Raw genomic sequence first — 22328 nt, 5'->3', positions numbered from 1 at the left:
AAAAAGTAGCTCTCAATGTGGATTTATTTTCTAACCATTAGCAGAAGTGGACATGAGTATGAATTGAAAAATAAATTAGAAACCTAAGTTAGAAAAGGTATACAGCTTATAGCTGGCTGAAACCAATGCCCCAAAGCTTTCATTCTAGGGACAAAAATCTCCTTAACGTTTTGTTATCATACCCTTTTTGCAACATGCACATTGGATTCACACATCATGCTTATTCATGAGGTAGATACTTGGATTGTGGCTAACTATGTGACTGCAAATTGTATTTATTACAGCATTCCCATTTAATCGTCCTAAAGCTTAATGTGATGTGCCACTTCAGCTGCAAACAGAACAGTTAACAGCATTCAGTCATTTTGTTCTCAACTGAGAAGATTTACAATAGTTTTCAAGAGCTCACTATGGATATTTTTGCTATAATATAAATACCACTTTTAATTAAGTTTCTAGAGTATAACAATAAAAAAAGAATTACTGTAGATAACCAAACATTGTAATTTTCTAAATTATGCCAATAGTGCATACTGTATCTTTAATTTTGCAATAGTTTTAGTAATAATCAGCATTGCTACTATACAAGACAAACTATTAAATGAAAGATCTCTGGGCTCCAAGTAAAAGCAGGAGCTGAGTAGGAATAGCTGCACATGTAAAATACACTACACAAAATTTCTAGAAGACATAATATGGTATATTCTACAGCATTTCCATAATGCAGATTTTATGGCAGATTTGACCCTCATTAATTTATACTTTATAGCAGGAGTGTCAAACTGCGTCATGCCAAAACCGCGCCCACCCCATTGCCGGCAATGAGAAAAAAGCTGTGATATGTCGCGACACATCACATGACGTCACATGTTTGACACCCATGCTTTTATAGAGTAGTCATTTTACGGTAGAGGGCTTTTATATTTGAGTTCAGCACTACCTATTGAGTATGTCACAGCTTGTGTTCAAAATAAGATAAGATACTAAAATCTGGTTATGAATGTATAAGCATGTAAGATTCAAAAGTAATTAAACATTATTACTCTACAACATACAAAACAGCTTATCGTGGTGGGACCTCAGTGCAAGATGCATTGCACCTTCTTTGCATCTGGTACAATTTGGGCCGCTGTAAAAAATGCTCTACCTCCAAGGGATCCTGCTTTATTTCAAAAGAGAAAAACCGAACAGTTTTTCTCACATTTGCCTGATTATGGGGGGTGTCTGGTGGGGTGCAATTGAACTGTGCTCTGTTTATCAAATTTTGGAGGGGTGAGATAAGTCATTAAAACAGGTAGACATGACAGCTTTATCTTCCTTATATATATCTAGTTTCCTTTTAGAACCAATTACATTAATGTCCATTATTTATTTTATTTATTTTATTAAACTTATATACCGCCCTTCTCCCGTAGGACTCAGGGCGGTTCACAAGGTTTTTTAAAACAATGCAACAAGTTACAAAAATTAAAAACAATTAAAATAATTATACTAACCTTGAAATATAACACAATTACAATTAAAAATACAATTAAAACCCCAGTTTTCAGTCCAGGCCAGAAAGCTCAAAGAGCCAGGTCTTCAGGTCCCGGCGGAATGAGCGAAGGTCAGGGGCAGTCCTAAGCTCTGTAGGCAGCTTATCTAATAATATCTAATAATAGCAAATCATAATTTTCAGGATGTCTTCTACAAAGAAGTGTTCCTTTTACTGGCCAGACTGGTCCTCTTAATTTTAATGCAAAGTCTTACATTTATTCTCCTGATTGAGGATACCTCAAAAATTAAATAACAAATAGGAATGTTTAGCCTGGAGGAGGGGGGGAGGAAGGACATTAAATGTGCAATTGGTGAGCAAAAATCAGTTACATTTAATTTTGGTTGGAGAAAGCTGTTCAATGTTTTTAAAACCTTACAGGTGATTATAGGTTACAAAAGTGCTAAATAAACAACTTGATCAGTACCCATATTTATGATCTTCACAGCCTCTCTGCTCTTATTCTCACTTGCTTATTTACCTGATACCAAGATTAAAAAAAACCCAGGTCAGCTGAAGGAAGTAGCAGAAGCAAAGAAAAACTGAAGTAAAATTGTTGTGGTCATGCAATTTTCATTTAATGAGTGTTTCACTTAACAACCAGGTTGCCCATCCCAATTGGGGTCAATAAATAAGGGCTACCTATATTTCGGAAAGGACCAGTGATTTATTGCAAGCTGATGAAGATGAATATAAAAGAGAATTTGGAAAGCATTTGTTCTTTAGAATTTCCTAGCTTTCCTTGAATGGCATATAGATTAAAGTATTTAAGCTACTGGAAGTCTTAGTCACATCTTCCAATAAAGGTAAAGGTTCCCCTGCACATGCATGCTAGTCGTTTCCGACTCTAGGGGCCGGTGCTCATCTCAGTTTCAAAGCCAAAGAGCCAGCGCTTGTCCGAGGACGTCTCCGTGGTCATGTGGCTGGCATGACTAGACGTCAAAGGCGCATGGAACTCTGTTACCTTCCCACCGTAGTGGTTCCTATTTTTCTACTTGCATTTTTACATGCTTTCAAACTGCTAGGTTGGCAGAAGCTGGGATGAGTAACAGGCGCTCACTCTGCTACGCGGCACTCGGGATTCGACCCGCCAAACTGCCGACCTGATCGATAAGCTCAGCATCCTAAAAAGAGCCGAGGTTGCCTACCCCTGTGGTAGACCACTTTGACAGGAAAACATGAACCAGGAACTGTTCAATTGAAGACAGACTACTTGAAGAAAAAAATGGGGACAAACAGTATTTGCAGAGGCACCAACAGAAACAGTATTACTACTACCATCCAAGTCATAGAACTAATCTAGGAAAACTGATTTGGTTATTTTAATCTTAATTTTCCAAATTTCTTTAGCAATGGCCTTCAATACACAGACATCTCTGACAATATTGGCCATCTTCAACTTATTTTTTTTCAAGATTGTGTAAAAGAAACCAAACAGAAGGTATCTATTTGCTTGTTTCATTTGAGTATTTTTGGTGTCAAGGTAAAATAACACGTATTGGTTTGGTCTGAATTGGATTGGGTGGGCTTTGGCATTGCTTAGACATTTCTTACCATTTCTTTGGAGTGGTCTTACTGTACACAGTTATCCTATCGATAATAGTTACGTAAAACAAAATGTTCATTCTATATGGCTCTGTAAATGGATAAGAGAAGATGAATAAATGCAAAAACATTCTAGCTTATTACTTTATCACATATGGACTCTTTAAGTGCATAAATCCCTTTCTTTGGAAGTTTTGATAGGCATCTATAACCTGATTAAGTGAGAGTGAGAAAAACAGCTTCATCTGAATCATGGTCTCTGATGCTATCTTCACTGGGTATGCCTCCTCCACCTGGGGACCGACAACTCATATCCTCCACACCAGATTCCTGATCACTGTTGGCTGACAGATCTGGATCAGAGCTTTTCAGGTTATCCTGTGTAAGGATGAGTGCTGAATCTTCTTCATCTCCTTGTGAAGGACTCCGAGAAGGGAATGATTTCAGATGAGAGGTGTAATCTTGGAATGATTTGGCCATGCAGTCACTGGAGCTTCTATTCTCCTTTTTTATTTTTGCCTCATTATTTAATTGCCCATTTGTAAGTTTTGTCAGTCTCTACAAGACAAGAAACAATCCATTAGCTTGTTAAAATATATCCCAAACTATCAATGTGTAGCTACTGTAGGATTCTCCAGTTATTTCTGAACAACAGGTCCCATCAATCCCAACCAGCTAACCAATAATGAGGGATGAATTAATAGATTACAAAATATAATATGGATTGGAAAGGACTAATCTGAAAAAACAGCAAGGTCAGACTTTCTTCGGACTTGGTGCTTTTTTATTACCAGATGTCAAACCTGACTGGACTCCATAGTTGCCTGTACCTGCTTTCACAGGCAGCTTTGTCTAAGAGTGACAGGGGGAGGGTGGTGAATTCCTAAGGGTAGAGGGAGGCTATGGAATGCAAGTGAACTGTCTGTTGCTAACAAGACCAAGTGATGAGGAATGTTTTGACCAAAGCAGACAGCTTTTCCCAAAACAAAAGAACTGAATTGGTGAACTATGAACTGTGGATGACCTGAAGGGGAAAAGGGAGTTAACTTTGTGGGTTTTCACAGGAAAAATCCCAGAACTGGCTTTGCTTCTTCTAGATGGATTTTTCAATAAAGCTACACTCTTGGTTAATCTAAAGAGCCAAGGAGTTTCTTTTGTTAAATGTGCCAAATGGGATGGTTGACACCAGAAGTGTGTAAGTTGCGTAGAGTCGCCTCTAGGAGAGATGGGCGGCACACAAGTACAATGGTCAGTGAATGAGTGAATAAAGCAAGCAAGCAAATCTAAGAAATTACAGATGTATAACCTGCCATATTCTAAAGTCTCCTTGACATGGAAGCTTATTCTTGATTTCTCTAGGGGAAAAGAAGTCGTAGGTGGAAGATTATAGTAGAAAGGGAAGAAAGCAAGTTTCTAGGGATTTTTCCATGTTCACGGAGCATTTTGTGTCACTTATCACTTGACCACTCAACAAAATCACATAATGAAGAGAAGTAGGAGAAACGGGGAAGACAACAGATGAACAAGAATGTAGCCCCATGGCTACATTAATTAAAAACTGGAAGATTTTCTTAAAAAATAGAAAATAATTCTCTCCCACTATGCCTGTACAGAAAAGACGGGGCTGGTTCTCATTCAGTCCTCGGTGATAAAATGGAGCAGAATCATCCGCTACATCTAGCATAGATACCTGCCAGAGAAACATGTGGCACAGAGCTCTATCAGAGTTAAAAAGGAATATTCAGGGGCTAGTTAAGGACATTTTAGCAATCCTAAGGCTGGCAAAAAAGGGAGAGATATAGACCATTGATTAACTAGAATTCTGAATAAGGGTAGGCTGATTTCAGTGATGCCATTGCAAAATACTAAAACTTTTCCTTCCAGCATGTTCTATTAAATACTCCTTTCATTTAAAAGGAGAAAAGTTTTTGCTCAGATCTCTGAAGAGTTAAAGCATAATTAGATCTAACCTTTATTGATGAATCTCAGCAACAAGTAAGTTGCCTACCAGAAAATAGCCAGAGTAAGCTTGAGGTGACCAGTAAGAGAAGGTAAGAAATGATTGCTTTTAAAATAGCTCACCCAGTTAAGCCCCAAATCTTAACTGTAATATGAAAGACTAGCAACATGAAGAAATAAATAATTAATTAGAAATTGAGTGTGTAACTCTGAAACTCCTATTGCTAATTTTAAATAAGGAAGACTTCCATTGTTTAAAACCATTAAGAGGCAAAATATTAATGGGATTGACAAGAAATTGATTTTGAAATTGTACATGAAGTAGGAAATTCACTCATTAATGCTATTATCATGGTAAAAGAAATAAATACACGATTCAAAAATATACTATAGAGCAATGTTTCTCAACTTTGGCATTTTTAAAAAGTAAGGACTTCAACTTCTAGAATTCCTCAGTCAGCAAGCCTCACAGGAGAATTCTGGGAGTTGAAGTCCACATACCTTAAAGTTGCCAAGGTTGAGAAATACTGCTGTAGAGAGCTTTTATTGCCAGATGTGCAGTGGTAGAAATATAATTCTCTACTCGATGTTTTAGCTAGAAAATATTCCAAAACAACATCCACCTATGAAAAATACCCTGATCAACTGCATTGATGTTGAAATATACTTGAATTGATGCATATGGAAATAGCCAAATCACATGCTCAAATGATGGGGTGAAACAGAGCAATATATAAATTTTACAGTTCTAGAAAACCAATTATACATACCTCTTCTAATATCACCAACTCCTCCTCCAATTGTTGTGTTTCTTCTTTCACAGCCATCAGGTATTCTGTAACAGATTGCCTTGGATGGAGTCCCTTTTCAAAACGGTTGTACATTCCACTCCAAAACCTGGAAAATAAAACAAAGAAGATTCAAAATCCTATAGAAGTCCATACAAAAGTCAGTCTCATTTCATTCAACCTAACAGAGCTTGCTTCTAGAGAAGTTAACAGAGAATTGCACTGTGCTGTGTAAAATAAGTAAACACAGGCTTCTGTGCCAGGGAAACATTTAATGGGAAAGAGTTCTCTCAGCTTTTAAAACTATCACATAAAAATGGTCAGATTCTCATATTTATAGACCATTTTACAGCATAGAAGTGTGAAAACATAGATCTTTATTTCCCAGAATATTCTGGCTTTAAAAAAGATTTTTCACTTTGGCAAAGTGAATCACATTATGTTGCAATTATGAAAAATGAGGATAGTGTGATTTTGTAGGATTAAAGCATCAAATGCTATATGTTTAACCTTAAATAACATTAAATGTAATATCTCACTCCACTGAAGTCTGATGAGCATGAGAACTCTGATAAAGAGAAATTCACTCTGAATGCAACAATTATTGAATCGAGATGTAACATTTGTACACAAAAAGACTATGAGTCCTTGCGGGGAGGGGGGGCGTCAATAGAAATTCTGCATCAAAATTAACAAAATAGCCAGTGCCTTATCTTATTTGTTTTCTGATACAAATATTTGGTTGAAGGATTAAATATTTCCAAAAATACACATGTGAAGCCTTTCCTCCTGAACTTCCACCATTAAGCAATCCAGCTTGCTGAACATTTTAAGTACAGCTTTATTGCTGTAATCAACTTTAGGAAGCAAATTCTCATTCAGTTGTTCAGGATGTGAAACTACCAAATGTGTTCGATTTTAGTGGCATTTATGTCATTTTTAATAGACACTTTATAGGCCACAAGTTCATTTCAAAATGCAAGCAAGTCATCAACAGTCCTTGACTGATGAACTTCAGATAATGCTTACATTATAGCAAACGTATGAAAATAAATTTGCAAGAATTTATTCATGAGTAACCCGAAAGAGGAGGGGGGTGAGGAAGCAGGGCAAAGGAAGGGGCTTGGGGGGGGCTTAAACAGGGGGGGGGGAATGATGATTACAGCAGCATCCAGCTCTTGGGGGGAATTTTTATTTTTTTGCCTTGTTTTGCTCTTTTAAAAAGCCCACAAAATAAAGAGCTAGGGTTTTTTTTTGTTTTAATTCAAAAGAGAGGAACGTGAGGATTCAAGGGGGATTTCTTTGTTTCAAAGGAAGGGAAAGAGGGGCTTTGGGACTGGGGGGGGTGCGGTAAGCAAATAGTAGTGGTGAGCGGTTTCATTGGGGGGAAATATTGTGGCGAGGCAGCAGCCGAACTGCCCGTCCAGGCACAGATGACAGATGGGAGGGGTCAAAATGGGAAGCCCCCGCCCACTGCCGCCTGCCTGTTCCCTGTTTGCGGAGCAGTGGTTTCCCTTTTTGTCCACCCTCCCCTCCGTTGCCTCTATGCCTGGACTCTGGCCTGAAACCGAATGCGCAGTTTGGCTGCACCCTTCTACACACACACAAACACATAATGCCAGAAGCCACGCACCACTGCTGTTTGCCTGCCCCTCCACAATGCCAGAAGCCGTACGCCTTCGCTGTTCACCTGCCATGCCTACACCCCAATGTCCCACAGCCCCTGCGATCACCTGTTGGCAGTCACACACTGCTCTGCAGCACCAACACTTCTGTCTGCCATTCAATTGGCTGGTGGCTATTTGTCCCGTGCAGCCAAAGAGCGGGGAGAAAGGTTGCCTAGGCAAATGGGCCAGGCTGAAGGGTGAAGGGCAGAGGCCAAGGGGCCCATTGGCCAGGGAGAATGGCTGGGGGAGGGCCAGCAGAGGAGGAAAGCTGCCTGTAAATGGGCTGAGGCGGGTGGCTGGAGGTGAAGGAGGCGCGACCAATGGTGGGAGCCTAAATGTCCCATTCTGTCTAAAAAAGGATTTTTATAAGATAATGTACCATCGGTATACATCATCAGAGAAATTGTCTAGAATGTGAATGTATACTTCAAGTTTATATCGGAAATGCATAAAGAACTCTCTGATAAATTGAAAGGACAAGTATAAAAAGTGGAAAGAGGGGCACATAACTAAGGCAGAATATCAGCAAATAGCCCGAGCCTGCAGAGATGAAGTGAGAAACGCTAAGGCTCAAAATGAACTTGCAATAAAGCTAAGGCTTGCAACAAAGTCAAAAATAACAAAAAAGCTTCCTTCAACATGTAAAAAACAAGAAAACGGTTAAGGAAATGATTGGTCCATCAGTGGGAGAAAGTGGCAAGAAGGTGACAAGCAACGGGGAGAAAGAACTACTTAACTTGTTTTTTGGCATCTGTCTTTACACAAAGGGAAAAAACAGTTCAACCTATCAAAAACAGTACTGTGAAAAACAGATTAGAAAGACAAGTTAAGACAGGCAAAAAAATGGTAAGTGAGCACCTGTCCACCCTAGACACGGTCAAATCACCAGGAACAGATGGATTATACTCCAAGGGTCTGAAGCAACTGGCAGAAATGATCTGAGAACCACTGAACTATATCTTTCAATGATCCTGGAGCACTGCAGAACTACCAGAGGACTGGAAAAGAGCTGATGTAGTTCCCATCTTCAAAAAAGGGGAAAAAATGGATCCAGGAAACCACAAACCTATCAGCCTGACCTCAATACTTGGAAAGATCTTGGAAAAGATAATCAAGCAATGAATCAGTGAACATCTAGAGGCAAAGTCATTACCAAAAGCCATCATGGGTTTGTCAAAAACAATCATGGCAGACAAATCTTATTGCATTCTTTGACCCAGGTGACAAAATTAGTGGAGAAGACGAATGCTGTGGATATAATTTACTTGGACTTCAGTAAGACATTTGATAAAGTAGATCACAACCCACTACTTGATAAGTTAGGAAAAAATTGGGTTAGATAGCATTATCACAAGATGGATTCGTAGCTGGCTGACTGGCCATACTCATCTACATGGAACTGCATCTACATGGAAGGAAGTGTGTCATGGGGTGCCCCAGGGCTCTGTTCTGGGCTCCGTGTTATTCAACATCTTCATCAATGATTTGGATGAGGGGATAGATGGGGAACTCATCAAATTTGCAGATGACACCAAGCTGGCAGTAATAGCCAACACTCCAGAAGATAGGCTTAAGATACAGAAGGATCTTGACAGACTTGAACACTGGGTGCTATCTAACAAAATGAAATTCAATGGTGAAAAAAGTAAGGTTCTACATTTGTGCAAGAAAAAACAAATGCAGATACAGTATAGGTGGTACCTCACTCAATAGTAGTAACTGTGAGAGGGATCTTGGAGTCCTAGTGGACAATCACTTCAATATGAGCCAGCAGTGTGCTGCAGCTGTCAAAAAAGCCAACACAGTGCTAGGCTGCATTAACAGAGGGATAAAATCAAGATCACGTGAAGTGTTAATAACACTTTATAATGCCTTAGTAAGGCCACACTTGGAATACTGCATCCATTTCTGATCACCACAATGTAAAAAAGATGTTGAGACTCTAGAACAGGGGTGTCAAACTGCCGGCCTGCGGGCTGGACACGTCATGAGGAAACCGTGCCCACCTCATTGCTGGCAATCGGAAAAAAGTTCCAATACATTTCGTGACATCATGTGACGTCGTGAGTTTGACATATCTGCTCTAGAAAGAGTACAAAGAGAAACAAAGATGATCAGGAGACTGGAGACTAACACATATCCAGAACAGTTGCTGGAATTGGGTATGTCTACTTTAATGAAGAGAAGGATGAGGGAGAACATGATAGCAGTGTTCCAATATCTCAGGGGTTGCCACAAAGAAGAGGGAGTCAAGCTATTCTCCAAAGCGCCCTAAGGCAGGACAAGAAGCAATGGATGGAAACTAATCAAAGAGAAAAGCAACTTAGAAATAAGGAGAAATTTCCTGACAGTTAGAACAATTAATTAGTGGAACAACCTGCCTCCAGAAGTTGTGAATGCTCCAACACTGGAAGTTTTTAAAAAGAGACTGGACAGCCATTTGACGGAAATGGTATAGGGTTTCCTGCCTGAGCAGGGGATTGATCTAGTTCAGGGCTTTTCAACCTTTTCGCCCATTGTACCACTTTTAGGATATGGCAACATCCGAGTACTACCAGTCGCCTAGCAAGGTGTCAAAAACTTGATGACCCCCCTCCCCCCAAAAAAGGAAAAAAGTGATGAAGTACAGGTAGCCCTCGACTTACAACAGTTCGCTTAGTGACTGTTCGAAGTTACAATGGCACTGAAAAAAGTGCCCCCCAAGCCACAGCTGAGCAAGACACCTGCCTGCCCACCCAGCGGTGCTCTTCCTCCTGTCTGAGGTTTTCATTGTTGTGAGCATTTCTGTTGAGGATTGGCAGCGGGGGTGGGCTGGGGGGGTGTTTGGTTTTTATTCCCCCACCCCCCCCCGTATGCTGGGTGGTTTCAGCAGGTTTTGGTCACTTCACATGATCCTGGGACACTGTAACCATCATAAATATGAATCAGTTGCCAAGCATCTGAATGTAAATCACAAGACCCTGGAGATGCTGCAACGGTTACAGTTGATCAGCGCTTCTTCTGGGCTCAGAAGCGCCAGGATCAGCGCCGAGTTCCAGCTGGAGCCTGGTGCTGATCCTGACAGCCCTGCAGCTCCAGCCATCTCTTGCTCAGGCTTGTGCAGTGCTGCCACCGGTTCAGCTCATTCCCCTCCCCCGCTACCACTTTTCTAGGATGGTCGCGTACCACCTGCCAAGTGCCAATGTAACACAGGTGGTACCCGTACCACTGGTTGAAAAGCCCTGAACTAGAAGACCTTCAAGGTCCCTTGCAACAATATCATCATCATCATCATCACCATCATCATTATTAAATGTGAACTTTGTATTTTATTTTTATTTTTATTTTACAGTAGTTTTTTCTTTCTTGAACTTTAAACTTTCTCTTTGATATTTTTTCTTCCTTTTCTTTTTCTTACTTTATACTAGTTTATATTAAGTATAATCTTCCTTTTAATTTTTTCATAAATTTATATTTTAAAAAGTGTTTTGAAAGTCTAGCAAGTCTTGGAGAAGAAGTTATATTACAACAGAAATATTATGGGCAACCTATGTGAGGCTGAGATACCATGTCATCTAATTCCTCTGATTATTCATAGACTACATCATTATAAGTAGATCAGTGGCAGGGTTAACTAGAGGTCACACTTGGATAAAGAGCAGAGTTGTCTAGAAAAGACATGAGAAACTATTTTAAGAGGCTCTGTAACACTGTATGGTCTAATGATAATGCCAAACCTATCATATTCCAGTTTCATTCTTTAAAAGATATGGATGCCTTAGTGTTAATTTTAAAAAGCAAATTTCTTTCCTCAGGTTACAAAAAAATAAAAATCACAATATCTCTCAAAACATATTTTTAGCCTAATATTTGAGAGATATTGTAATTTTTATGTGTATACACATACACATACATCAGTCTTGAAGATCTAATGCTTTTGTCTGGGCATTATTTGAAATTTATAAATCAGTTTTCAGGTTGGATTGCCTTCAAAAGGTCGCTTACAAAATTCCATAGCAAAACAGAATGTGACAGAAAGTGAACAAAGGAAACAATTTTAACAACACCCTGTCCCAATTAAAAGTATCTTTTATATTACTATAATTATCTTTTATTCTATAAAGCAATGTACGTGACAGCAAAGAAGAAGGAATTGAGGAAGGTTTGTGAAAGTTACCATCAATCTCACAGCTATTTCCAATATATTTGCACATTCTTAAAGTCAGGGATAATTGTTAGTTCATTTAATCAAATCTTTTTTAGAACAATTCAGATGCCACTTACTTGTAGATAAAATGGGAGGGAGCTGATTGTGGATGAAGGGTCCTGTTGTGGTCTTCCCGATACAGAGGGTTCAGATAATCAGCACGATTCTTCCATAAGTGAGCCCAAAGTGAATAAGTCCGTTCTTGAATTCTGAGGGACAATTTATAACAAAATTCTATGAACTTCATTTGCTATTTCCCTTAGCCCCATATTGAAAGGTTTCATGAGCATGTCAAAAGAGTAGATAAACATTTAGGAAGAATAGAATTCAACTTTTTGGAATAAAAAAATGCTAAGCTGTTCAGATGTTTCTGAACCACAACTCGAGTATGGCCAGTGGTTAAGGAACTTAGGGAAAATCTCAGGCTACAGAACTAAATTTCCTAATATTGCATAGAAACTATGGCATCCTCTGCACACACGTGTCCTGAGTAATTTTTTATTTTGTTTTAACCTTTCTTACAATATTTGGGATCATCCACCAAAAATAAGTATTGTGAAGGAATTCAAAATTAATAAAAGGAAGCACTTTGTTGTGTGACACAAGAAAATTAAAGAATGGGCTTTACTGCCATAAGATGTGATGCTGGTCAGAATGCTCGTGCTCTGATCTGGACAGGTGCTGACATTAATACTTCTCATTCCGTAACTGATTCTGTGAATTAAATAGCCAAAGAACCAGAGTCTACTCTTCTTTGTAAATCAATAGGTGGTAGTGTTGGGTTATTTTGCACAACATCATGGGAGCCATGGTCCACAGACTTGCTAAGGAACTAACCAGGCTTTATTTAATCCCAACATTCTTGGCTTTTATCCTTATAACATTCTGGGAACTATATTTTTTGATGATAATTTTCTGACAAAGCAGCTGAGATTTCATTTAATTAATTTAAAAGACAACTAAGATGGAAAAATTAGAAATCCTCATGGAAAAACTCTGAGCCTGTTATCAGATGATCATAATCAGATAATCATTGTCTAACTGAGGCTGTTTTATATTTACTTTTAAAAATGAGAATATCATCTTATATTCATAAGAATTTAGGAGATTGATTCATGTTTCATTGATTCACCTTCCTTTCAAATAAAGCAGTTTTTGGATAATTCTTTTGGTTGCAGTTAAGTATTCAAGGAAATGGAACTTTTATTCTTTAATAGTATTTTCAAAATTTTACTGATTTTATTATTATATTGGGGTTTTAATATATAACCAGTTTGAAAGGATTGAACAATTTTTATCTTATGTATTGGTTAAGATTCCACATTGAAGTTTCGTGTTTATCAGCATAAAGGGTCATTCTGGTGTACTGTGCGCACATAGTTTAAAAAGTGTCTTACTTGAGCTCCTGTCTTTCCTTCTGATTGTTACACAAGAAGTTTCCAAACTGGCAAGAATATATATGATGCTGTATGTGGATCAAGAATCTTTCGTTGAATTCAAAGGCACAAGGAAACTGTTCCATAAGTTGCCAAACACACTCAATAAATTGATCGATAACTGGTGATATCTCCTTTGGGTCTCCATCTAAATTGCCATACCTACATCAATGACAGGGGAAAATATTAATTTACAACAGTTACCTTTTTGAAATTCTGGGCGTTGGCACAACATCTTCCATCCTAATTGTCAGTTCTATTGTTTGCTTCATTTGCAGAATAAAATTTCCCAGAGTATATTTATCCATGTCAGTTAGAAGGTAAACCACAATTATGTCAAAATGCCATGTGCTGTATGATATCATCATGCAACCACTATAACTGCAGAAGTCCCCATAGCCAGCTAAAGCCTGAATAGCTAAAATCTCACTGGATTTTACTCATATATTGATTAGTCCAATAAAAAAGAAGATTGGGCTCATATATCACAAGTGGCATGATGTGATTTGTGTGGTTTTCATATAAGCTAATGTGTGAACATGGCCACTGTACTTTATAAGCCACGGTTTATGCTATGTATGAACCAGACTAATATGCCTTTTTAAACAAACAATAATTAAAATCTTGATTTAGTGCAGTGTATAAACCAGAAGTTAAATAATCAAAGGAAAGGCGATTAAGAAAAGGGCCAGTTGTACCCAGTTGAACTTGGACTTGCTTAAAAATGAACAAAAATTTATATTTCATATCATTTTAAATTACATTTCATGATGAGACAGCCAGGTTGATCTAATGATTAAGGCACAGGAATGGAATGGGGAGACCCAAGTTCTAATCCTCCCTTAGACCCAACACCAACAAAATTTGGTAACTCTGGGTCAATCATTGTCTATCAGCCTTACCAGTAGATAGGTGGTATTGGCCAACCACATCCAAAATGTCACTAAGAAAACTGCATAGACCTCTCCATGTAGTTACAAAGAGTCAAGAATGACTCAAGTGACCACTAGAACATGATGCCATCAGAAATGTTACACTAAATGTTACAATTCAATATTCAGAAAGGACTGTTCAATTGATGTACCATGGCAGCAAAGTACCTGAGTGCCACTTTATAGAACCCCCACTAAAGAACCATGCTTACCTGTGATTAAATTTATGACCAAATGAAACCCAATCTTTATCAATTAATACCTGAAACAAAAATAGTAGCATCAAATGAGATTATTGAGGGTTTTTTTAGAGAAGCAGAAAATTATGTTTTTATTCTAATTAACTGGATTATTAAAAATAACCCTGAAATGTCATAATCAGAAAAAGTGGAATGGGACAACTCATGGTGGCCAGCTCGGCATGGCCAACCCGACGCCTCCAAGTTGCTGCAGGACAACTCCACATGACCAACTCGAGCTGGCCGTGGTAAGTTGGCCAGGCTGAGCTGCCCTAGACCCCTAGACCCCAGAAAAAGACTAAGATTTTATTAGGCACAGTAATCGTACTGTTACAAATTTTAGAAATTGATTGGCAGCCTACTTAGATGGCAAAATACAATTTTGTTATGCTAGAAATTTGTTATCCATTTATAGAATACCTTAACACCCTAAGGTTCACATTATAATGTTATATGGTTTTATTCAATGCTTAATGCTACAAGGCAATTAATTGCCTATAAATGCTCCTGGAGCAAGAGAGAAGTACTAGAGCTGATGTGGTTCCAATGTTCAAAAATGGAAAAAAGCAGAACCGGGAAACCACAGACCAATCAGCCTGACATCAATACCCTGGTAAATCCTAGAAAAAATAATTACATAGTGGATTTGTGAACACCTAGGAATGAACAAGATGATTAATAAAAGTCAGCATAGAATTGTTAAAAACAAATCTTATTGTTTTCTTTGATAAAGTGACTAAATTAGTAGATCAGGAAAATGCTGTGGATATAAGTATACTTGGATTTCATGTAGGCATTTGATAAAGTTCCTGGTAAGATAGAGCAACGTGGGACAGACAGAACCACCACCAGATGGATTTGCAATTGACTGACCAACTGCACCCAGCATTTAGCCTCAATGGAACTACATGTACACGGAGAGGCATGAATTGGGGTACCTCAAGATTCTGTCTTCGGCACAGTGCTCTTCAACATCTTGATAAATTATCTAAATGAGGGGATAGAAGTGGAGCTCATCCAATTTGCAGATGACACCAAGTGGGGGGGGGGGAATAGATAACTCTCTGAAATATAGACTCAAGATTCAGAAGGATCTTGTCAGACTAGAGCAATGAGCCCTATCCAATAAGATATATAGAGAAAAATAAGGTCCTGCACTTAGGCATGGGTATAGAATAAATGCATGGGTATAGAATAAGCCAGACATGTCAAACACAAGGCCCGGGGGCCGGATTCGGCCCACGAAGTGGTTTCATGCGGCCCGCGAAGCCATCCTGGAAAGAGTGAGGGAACGGCCCCCACTGCCTTGGCCCTGGCCCAGAGACCCTCCTTCTGCCAGAGACCCTCAGATCTGTCCCACTCCTGCCCAGGCCCCCACAGGCACCCTTGATGCGAACCATGTAGAGCTGGCCACGCCCACCCAGTAGGCCATATGCACTCTAGCCACACCCACCCAGTAGGCCACTCCCACCCAGGCCACACCCACCCAGCCCCCTGAGGGCAACTGCAATGCTGATGCGGCCCTCAATGAAATTGAGTTTGACACCCCTGGAATAAGCAGTACCTGTCTCACAGCTAACTGTGAGAGATCTAGATGTCTTAGTGGACCATCACTTTAGTATTAGTCAGCAGTGTGCTTCAACTGCCAAAAAAGCCAAGACAGTCTTAGGCTGCATCAACAGAAGGATAGCATCAAGAGAAGTGAAAGTACCGCTCTATCTTGCACTAATATGACCACATTTGGAATACTGCATCCAATTCTGGTCATCATGATACAAAAAATATGCTGAGAACCTAAAAAGTGTGTAGAGAACAGCAACAAATATGATAAGAGGCTATGCTATATGATGAATGATTAAGGGAACCAGTATGTCTAGCCTAATGAAGGAAAGGATTGGGGTGACATGACAGCTTTCCTCCCGAAGTTGTAGATGCTTCATTGCTGGAGGTTTTCAAGAAAATATTGGACATCCATTTGTCAAGGATCTTATAAAGGCTTCCGCTTTGGGCAGGGGAGGTGGACTGGAAGAACTCCAAGGTCCCCTCTAGCCCTATAATTCTATTATTCTAAATGCACCCCGATCTTTTACCTCTTTGGCCTTACATAGAAAAAATCTATTAAAGTTAAAATTAAATTGAAGGTTAAATTAAAATTTGCAGTCTTCAGAGTTTGCAAATGGAGCAGCAACTCTGTCTCTTCAATGTAGTTCCTTCCTATCTATTTCATGCAAAGGCTAGCACCCAAATTTATCATTCAAGTTTTCCAAAAGAATGCAGAATGTTTTGAAACTCCCAGATCTCGTCTATATACAAGATAATGAAAGGGGGAAAATTATGACTAGTATTTAAGATGCACTTACTACACTATACTATAATGTTATAGGAACATGATAGAAATTGGAGGAAAATGATAATTCATCCAATTTACATGGGGTGATAGTAAGTTATGCCAAGCACACAAGCGTCAGTCTCTCCTTTTTGAAAATATGTATCCCATCTATTGAAGCTAAACCTGCATCCATTTTTGGACCAGATTTTTTCTTGTAGTCCACAAAGCTGCTCTTGCTTTTCATCTGTCCACCATGAATTTGTGTATTCCAAAACAGTGAACTGGTTCCACTTCTTTGCCTTTCACCAGAGCTTAAGCAAGAGTGCCAGAACTGCTTTTATGTAGTGACAACGAGAGACACAGCTGCTAGCTACACAGTAAGTTGTGATTGCTGAACTGAATCTACAGTTGAAGATGGATCTGCAAATATGGACCTCCAAAAATGTGGTGCATCATCTCTCAAAATGTGAAAGATAAAACTTCTGGAAATTCACTAAATAGTTTGATGTTGTTAAAAACTCCTTTTAATTCCATTAAAAATGAACTCACAGTTTATCCCTTTTCCTGTTCATAAAGCAATCTCACTTACCATAAATCCTTTTATAGTTCTGTAATATGGATCTAATAGAAGGCTTGCTACAGAGCAGACCTGAGCAGTCCGGTCCCATCCATCTGAACAGTGAACAAGAACACTGACTCCCTCTTCAGCGACCGCCTGAAATAGAAAGAAAGAAAAAAAGAAAGAAAGAAAGGAGGAATGTCTCTTTGATTCCCATAGAAACAAAAATGATAGAAGAGAAGACACAATCTTAAGTACGTGGAATGTCAACTCTTAGCATCTCAAGATAGAGCTGGAAATACCTCTGCTAGAAACCTTGGGTAGCCATTGTCTTGTCAAATATGAAGAATACTCAACTGGATGAATCAGTGGTCTGAGTCAGTAGGAAGCTCCATTCCCAGTGTTGCAGCCAATGTAATACACTGTGAAAGGCTTTTCTACATAGTGAATAACCGAATTTTGCTGGGTGGGAATATACCATGAAATCTTTTCCTTTCATCATCTCTGTCCTTGAAGAAGCCGCCAATGGGTCACATGACTTGCCTTTTGTCCCACTTCTATTACTTTGCACCTTGGCCTTGAGCTTTTTTTTTAATACTAATTATGAATGTGCTTCATGTCCAGTTGCAGCATTTCCACTCTGACAGTACAATACACACTTATCTAAGCATACATGTGAAATTTAAGAAAGAATCATGAATATCAGGAAATTGGCATCAGCAGTTATGCTAGACAACAATAGGTTCACGAGCTTATGCCACAATTTGGGCAACACTTCTGTGCACAGTATCTAGCATCATATCCAGCACTCTTATTTTCTAGCCCAGAGAGACACACATCTGGACCATGTTATTTTTATTCCATAACACATCCCTGCAAGTGGAAGAAAATCAAAGATTTTCCATTACCTGAAATGGCACATCCCCATCCCCATTTTCATTTACAAATCATATATTGTACCTTTGCGATAAAGATGCCCGCATCCATAATGGCTTTGATGTGTTTCAACCAGCCTGAATTCTCTAGCCCCCAGAGGAAATCACTCATTGAAGGAGATCTCAGCTCACAGACTGCAAAATAAGCCCATTTCAGCAGACCAGAATTTTTTAAATGGCTAATTTTATACGGTAAGTCTAGCTTAAAAAGGGGGGGTTGATTTTCACATGCATGTTGGTCACTTGACTGCATGCATGACTGATTTGCAGCCATGACTGTCCATTATGTACCAGTTTGACTTCTTGCACTGCTGTAAGCCCTGTGTTTTTAAATTCTGGGGGAAACATGCAAAGTAAAGTCCCTAAAATGAAAAGGCTGTGTCAACAGATACTGAATGAAGGACTTTTATAATCAAGGTTTCTTCATATTTTAATCCAGTAGATGTTTTTTTCCCTCAAAATAGCGGGAGTAAGTTTATCTTCTGCAGGGCTTCAGTTCATTCATACCTTTTTTTAAGAAAGCAACTAAAAGACCAATGTTGGAAGAAAAGATTCAATTAAACCTTCCAGCTGCCATTTCCTTCTTCAAAAATCACAGTCTCTTAAACTGGCATTTCATCTTAAAAATGGAAGACAAAAAGGAATTGTACAGTTGTATAAGCTTGGCCAACCCCCATCTGCTGACATGAATAGAAGAAGTTCTTCTTGCCATACAGGAGGAATATAGCCATCAAAAGCTCTTTCACATCAAGCAGGATGCTGAGCCATTCAACGTCCTATTGGTGAGAAGTTCCCTATGTATACATCTGAAGATGTGGCAGATCCCTTTCCTATAGACTGCAAAAGAGTTCCAATACTCAACCTTTATATCTGGATCTGATAACCTCAGATTAAGCCAATCTAGATATAGCAAACCTGATGTCCTACATATATGTCAAGCTGTACTTATCCTCTGTGGGTTGAAAAATTAGGAGTGGTGGAACTCCAACACATCTGGAAGGCATCAGACTGGGAGGGCCATTGTTCAGCGAAAAGAGTGGTTTTTTGCAGTTGATCACAAAATAGTATGTTCAAAACAGCATCTCACAGAACTACCCTCATGATAGAGGACTGCTGACAGCAAGATGCCTGTCAAATGATTAATGTATCTACGCAGATGGGAGCACAAGCCATTAGCAGCTGGATTTACTCTGAGACTGCTTACCTCCTGTTTACTAAGCCTAAATAGAGTCAAAATAGAGGTTTGTTCCCTTATCAGAGTTAATATTTGCTTTCCACTTGACTTAGCAAAGACCACAAAGTCCTAAACTGCAGTCCTAAACGTCAGATTTAAATCAGTCAGATCTGATAGTGGTAGCTGACCTGGAGTTCAAAAAAGAACTAATTTAGTGAGGAATTCAGTTACTAAGCAACATCTCCATTAAAAGCCATTGCCCTTGCAATTCTTATTTGCAGAAATTTCCTTAAGGAGGCATAAAGGTAAAGGTTCCCTCACACATGTCTGCTAGTTGTTTCCGACTCTAGGGGCCAGTGCTCATCTTCGTTTCAAAGCTGAAGAGCCAGCGCTTGTCTGAGGACGTCTCCATGGTCATGTGGCCGGCATGACTAGACGCCAAAGGCGCATGGAACGCTGTTACCTTCCCACCATAGTGGTCCCTATTTTTCTACTTGCATTTTTACGTGCTTTCGAACTGCTAGGTTGGCAGAAGCTGGGACGAGTAACAGGCACTCACTCTGTTACACGGCGCTCAGGATTCGACCCACCAAACTGCCGACCTGATCGACAAGCTCAGCGTCCTAACCCACTGAGCCACCGCGTCCCTACTAAAGAGGCATAAGATGTCCTATTCTTGAAATGACAATATTATAGAATCTTTCTTTCCCCTTATATTGTAATGCTTTTTATCTTATTCAATTTCTATTTTATTTTGTTTTATATTGTTTTACTGTATTTTAGTTAATTTTTCTGTGGTATCTAAGTCTTCATTTTTAGGTTTTAAATGACTATTGCATTGTCTCTGTTGTAGGTAGTCATTTGTCCCTGTGTTTTTAACCCTGGTAATTAAATAAATTGGAAAAATACATTTGATTTGACATATGGCCATTGTAGATCTGCCTTTCACCATTAATTGTATAAAAAGGATCAGCAGCAATAAGAATGTGAGCTGATCAGACAATAAGTAGAGTAAACAATATGTCAGATGTGGAAGAAATAAACAAAATTTTCTATAAGCTCAGCTACATACTGTACCATATAAATTTCTTTTTCCAAAGTAGGATGAGAAGGGTAAAAGAAAAGGGTAGTACATATGTAATAGGTTAGCAGAAATTGACTATCATAGTAATTATTAGAATGCATGTAAATGTTCTACATTAAGGTACACATACTTTTTATGGAAGAGATGCTTCCAGATGCAAACAAAGAACTGCTTAAATGCAGTTATGTCTTTTTTCAGGATTCCAAGCATATATGAAAACAGATGCAGACCCATTACAGACATGTCGAACTCGCGACGTCACATAACATTGCGCGACATATCAGAACATGTTCCCCATTGCTGGCAATGGGGTGGGCGCAGTTTCCTCATGATGTGTCCGGCCCGTGGGCTGGCAGTTTGACACCCCTGCCTTAGAGTTGCATTAAAGCCACATCTGCTTAAGTCAGATTGCCACACCTGCTTCAATGAATCAGATCTTTAAAGCAGCTACTAATTTTTCAAGCTCACGAGGAAGCATTTCTTCTGAAGCATTTTCAAAACATACAGAGGGCCAATCTGAAGTTATATAGAAGTTAAGTCCCTCTAATGTCACAGGAGGAACTATTCATAACATGAATCCTCTATTGAAGAGGATCCCCTATTAAGTGGCTAAATTCTTCAACTCAACAATATTAGATAACAAGGCTGAAAAGTATCTCCAAGCAAAGCTCTAATAGCCACTGAAGCAGAAGGCCAATTTAAGGCAACTTCTTTAGAAAATTTGTTTCATATTAATGGGTAAAAGTAAAGGTAAAGTTTCCCCCGCACATGCGTGCTAGTCGTTTCCGACTCTAGGGGCCGGTGCTCATCTTCATTTCAAAGCCGAAGAGCCAGCACTTGTCCGAGGACATCTCCGTGGTCATGTGGCCAGCATGACTAGATGCCAAAGGCGCACGGAACGCTGTTACCTTCCCACCGTAGTGGTCCCTATTTTTCTACTTGCATTTTTACGTGCTTTCGAACTGCTAGGTTGGCAGAAGCTGGGACGAGTAACAGGCACTCACTCTGTTACGCGGCACTCAGGATTCGACCTGCCAAACTGCCGATCTTCCGATCGACAAGCTCAGCGTCCTAACCCACTGAGCTAAAACCGCAATGCCCTTTGCAGTATTAATGAAGCAAAATCCCTAATTCCAATTTTGGTACTAATATACATTCAGCTCAGAATGTCTTAGTACCAAAGAAGAAAAGATGGATGAATTTCAAGCTGCCCCCAGCAATCTACAAAGATGTTACCTTCAAGCATTTTTTGGAGGCTGCTTCGCATAACATGGATGTTCTCAATACCTATGAATTGAAACTTGATGTTGGAATAATTGTCTTCGTTTTCGTACCCTTTCCCAACTGCTCGGTTTGCCATTGCATTGAGCTGCATAGATCAAGGAAAAAAAATACCCTTCAGAACGCTGATATAATATTCTTTCCTTTATAATGAAGAAGAAATAAAAACATTACCATTGGCCAAAAGAAATAAAAGGAGGAAAGAGCCTTCCACAATATCAGATTATGAGTTTTATTAGTGAAAATATGGGCTGCATTCTGTATTTTTTTAAAAAAGCCATGAAATAAGAACTGCTGTCACCTTTGCCTTTGACTACTTTGGAGCTTTTACGGTAAATTCAACAGTGATTTCAATTGTACAATTCATCCAGAAGGTGGCAATCTCTCTTCAGACCCACAGAATACAGAATTGATCCGATCTGTTCTCAGATGCCAAATTATTGTTGACCTTAGCTGATTTGCTAGAGGAACCACAGACTTTATTAACAACGAGTGCTTTTTAAATGAGGGAGAATAGGAAATGCTATTATGCTCTAAATACAGAACTCACTTGTCTATGTGCGTGCGTGTGTGTATGTGTGTGTGCGCCTTCAAGTCAGTGTTAAGACTAGTCCCTGCAGTTTTTTAGCAATATGTCACAAGTGGTTTCAGAAGCAAAAGATTGTCTGCTTCTTCCAGTT

General features: G+C 39.2%; 1 protein-coding gene across 1 annotated transcript in view; it reads right to left on the bottom strand.

Moving 5' to 3' along the window:
- Positions 1–2954: 2954 nt before the first annotated feature.
- The window catches only part of MTMR7 (myotubularin related protein 7), a 32532-nt gene continuing 13158 nt past the window's right edge, over positions 2955–22328 (bottom strand). Inside the window, exons 7-14 of the mRNA XM_083367120.1 lie at positions 21604–21736; positions 18135–18244; positions 17205–17330; positions 14260–14309; positions 13077–13277; positions 11757–11888; positions 5809–5935; positions 2955–3637 (exon numbers count right to left, since the gene is read on the bottom strand). Of these exons, the coding sequence (XP_083223246.1) occupies positions 3296–3637; positions 5809–5935; positions 11757–11888; positions 13077–13277; positions 14260–14309; positions 17205–17330; positions 18135–18244; positions 21604–21736 (1221 nt within the window). The 3' untranslated portion in view covers positions 2955–3295. The remainder of the gene's footprint in view (positions 3638–5808; positions 5936–11756; positions 11889–13076; positions 13278–14259; positions 14310–17204; positions 17331–18134; positions 18245–21603; positions 21737–22328) is intronic.

Source organism: Vipera ursinii (genome assembly GCF_947247035.1).
Source record: "Vipera ursinii genome assembly, chromosome: 7".
Lineage (NCBI taxonomy): Eukaryota > Metazoa > Chordata > Lepidosauria > Squamata > Viperidae > Vipera > Vipera ursinii.
Note: the sequence above shows the minus strand (reverse complement) of the source record. Positions and strands in the feature narration are given on the sequence as shown.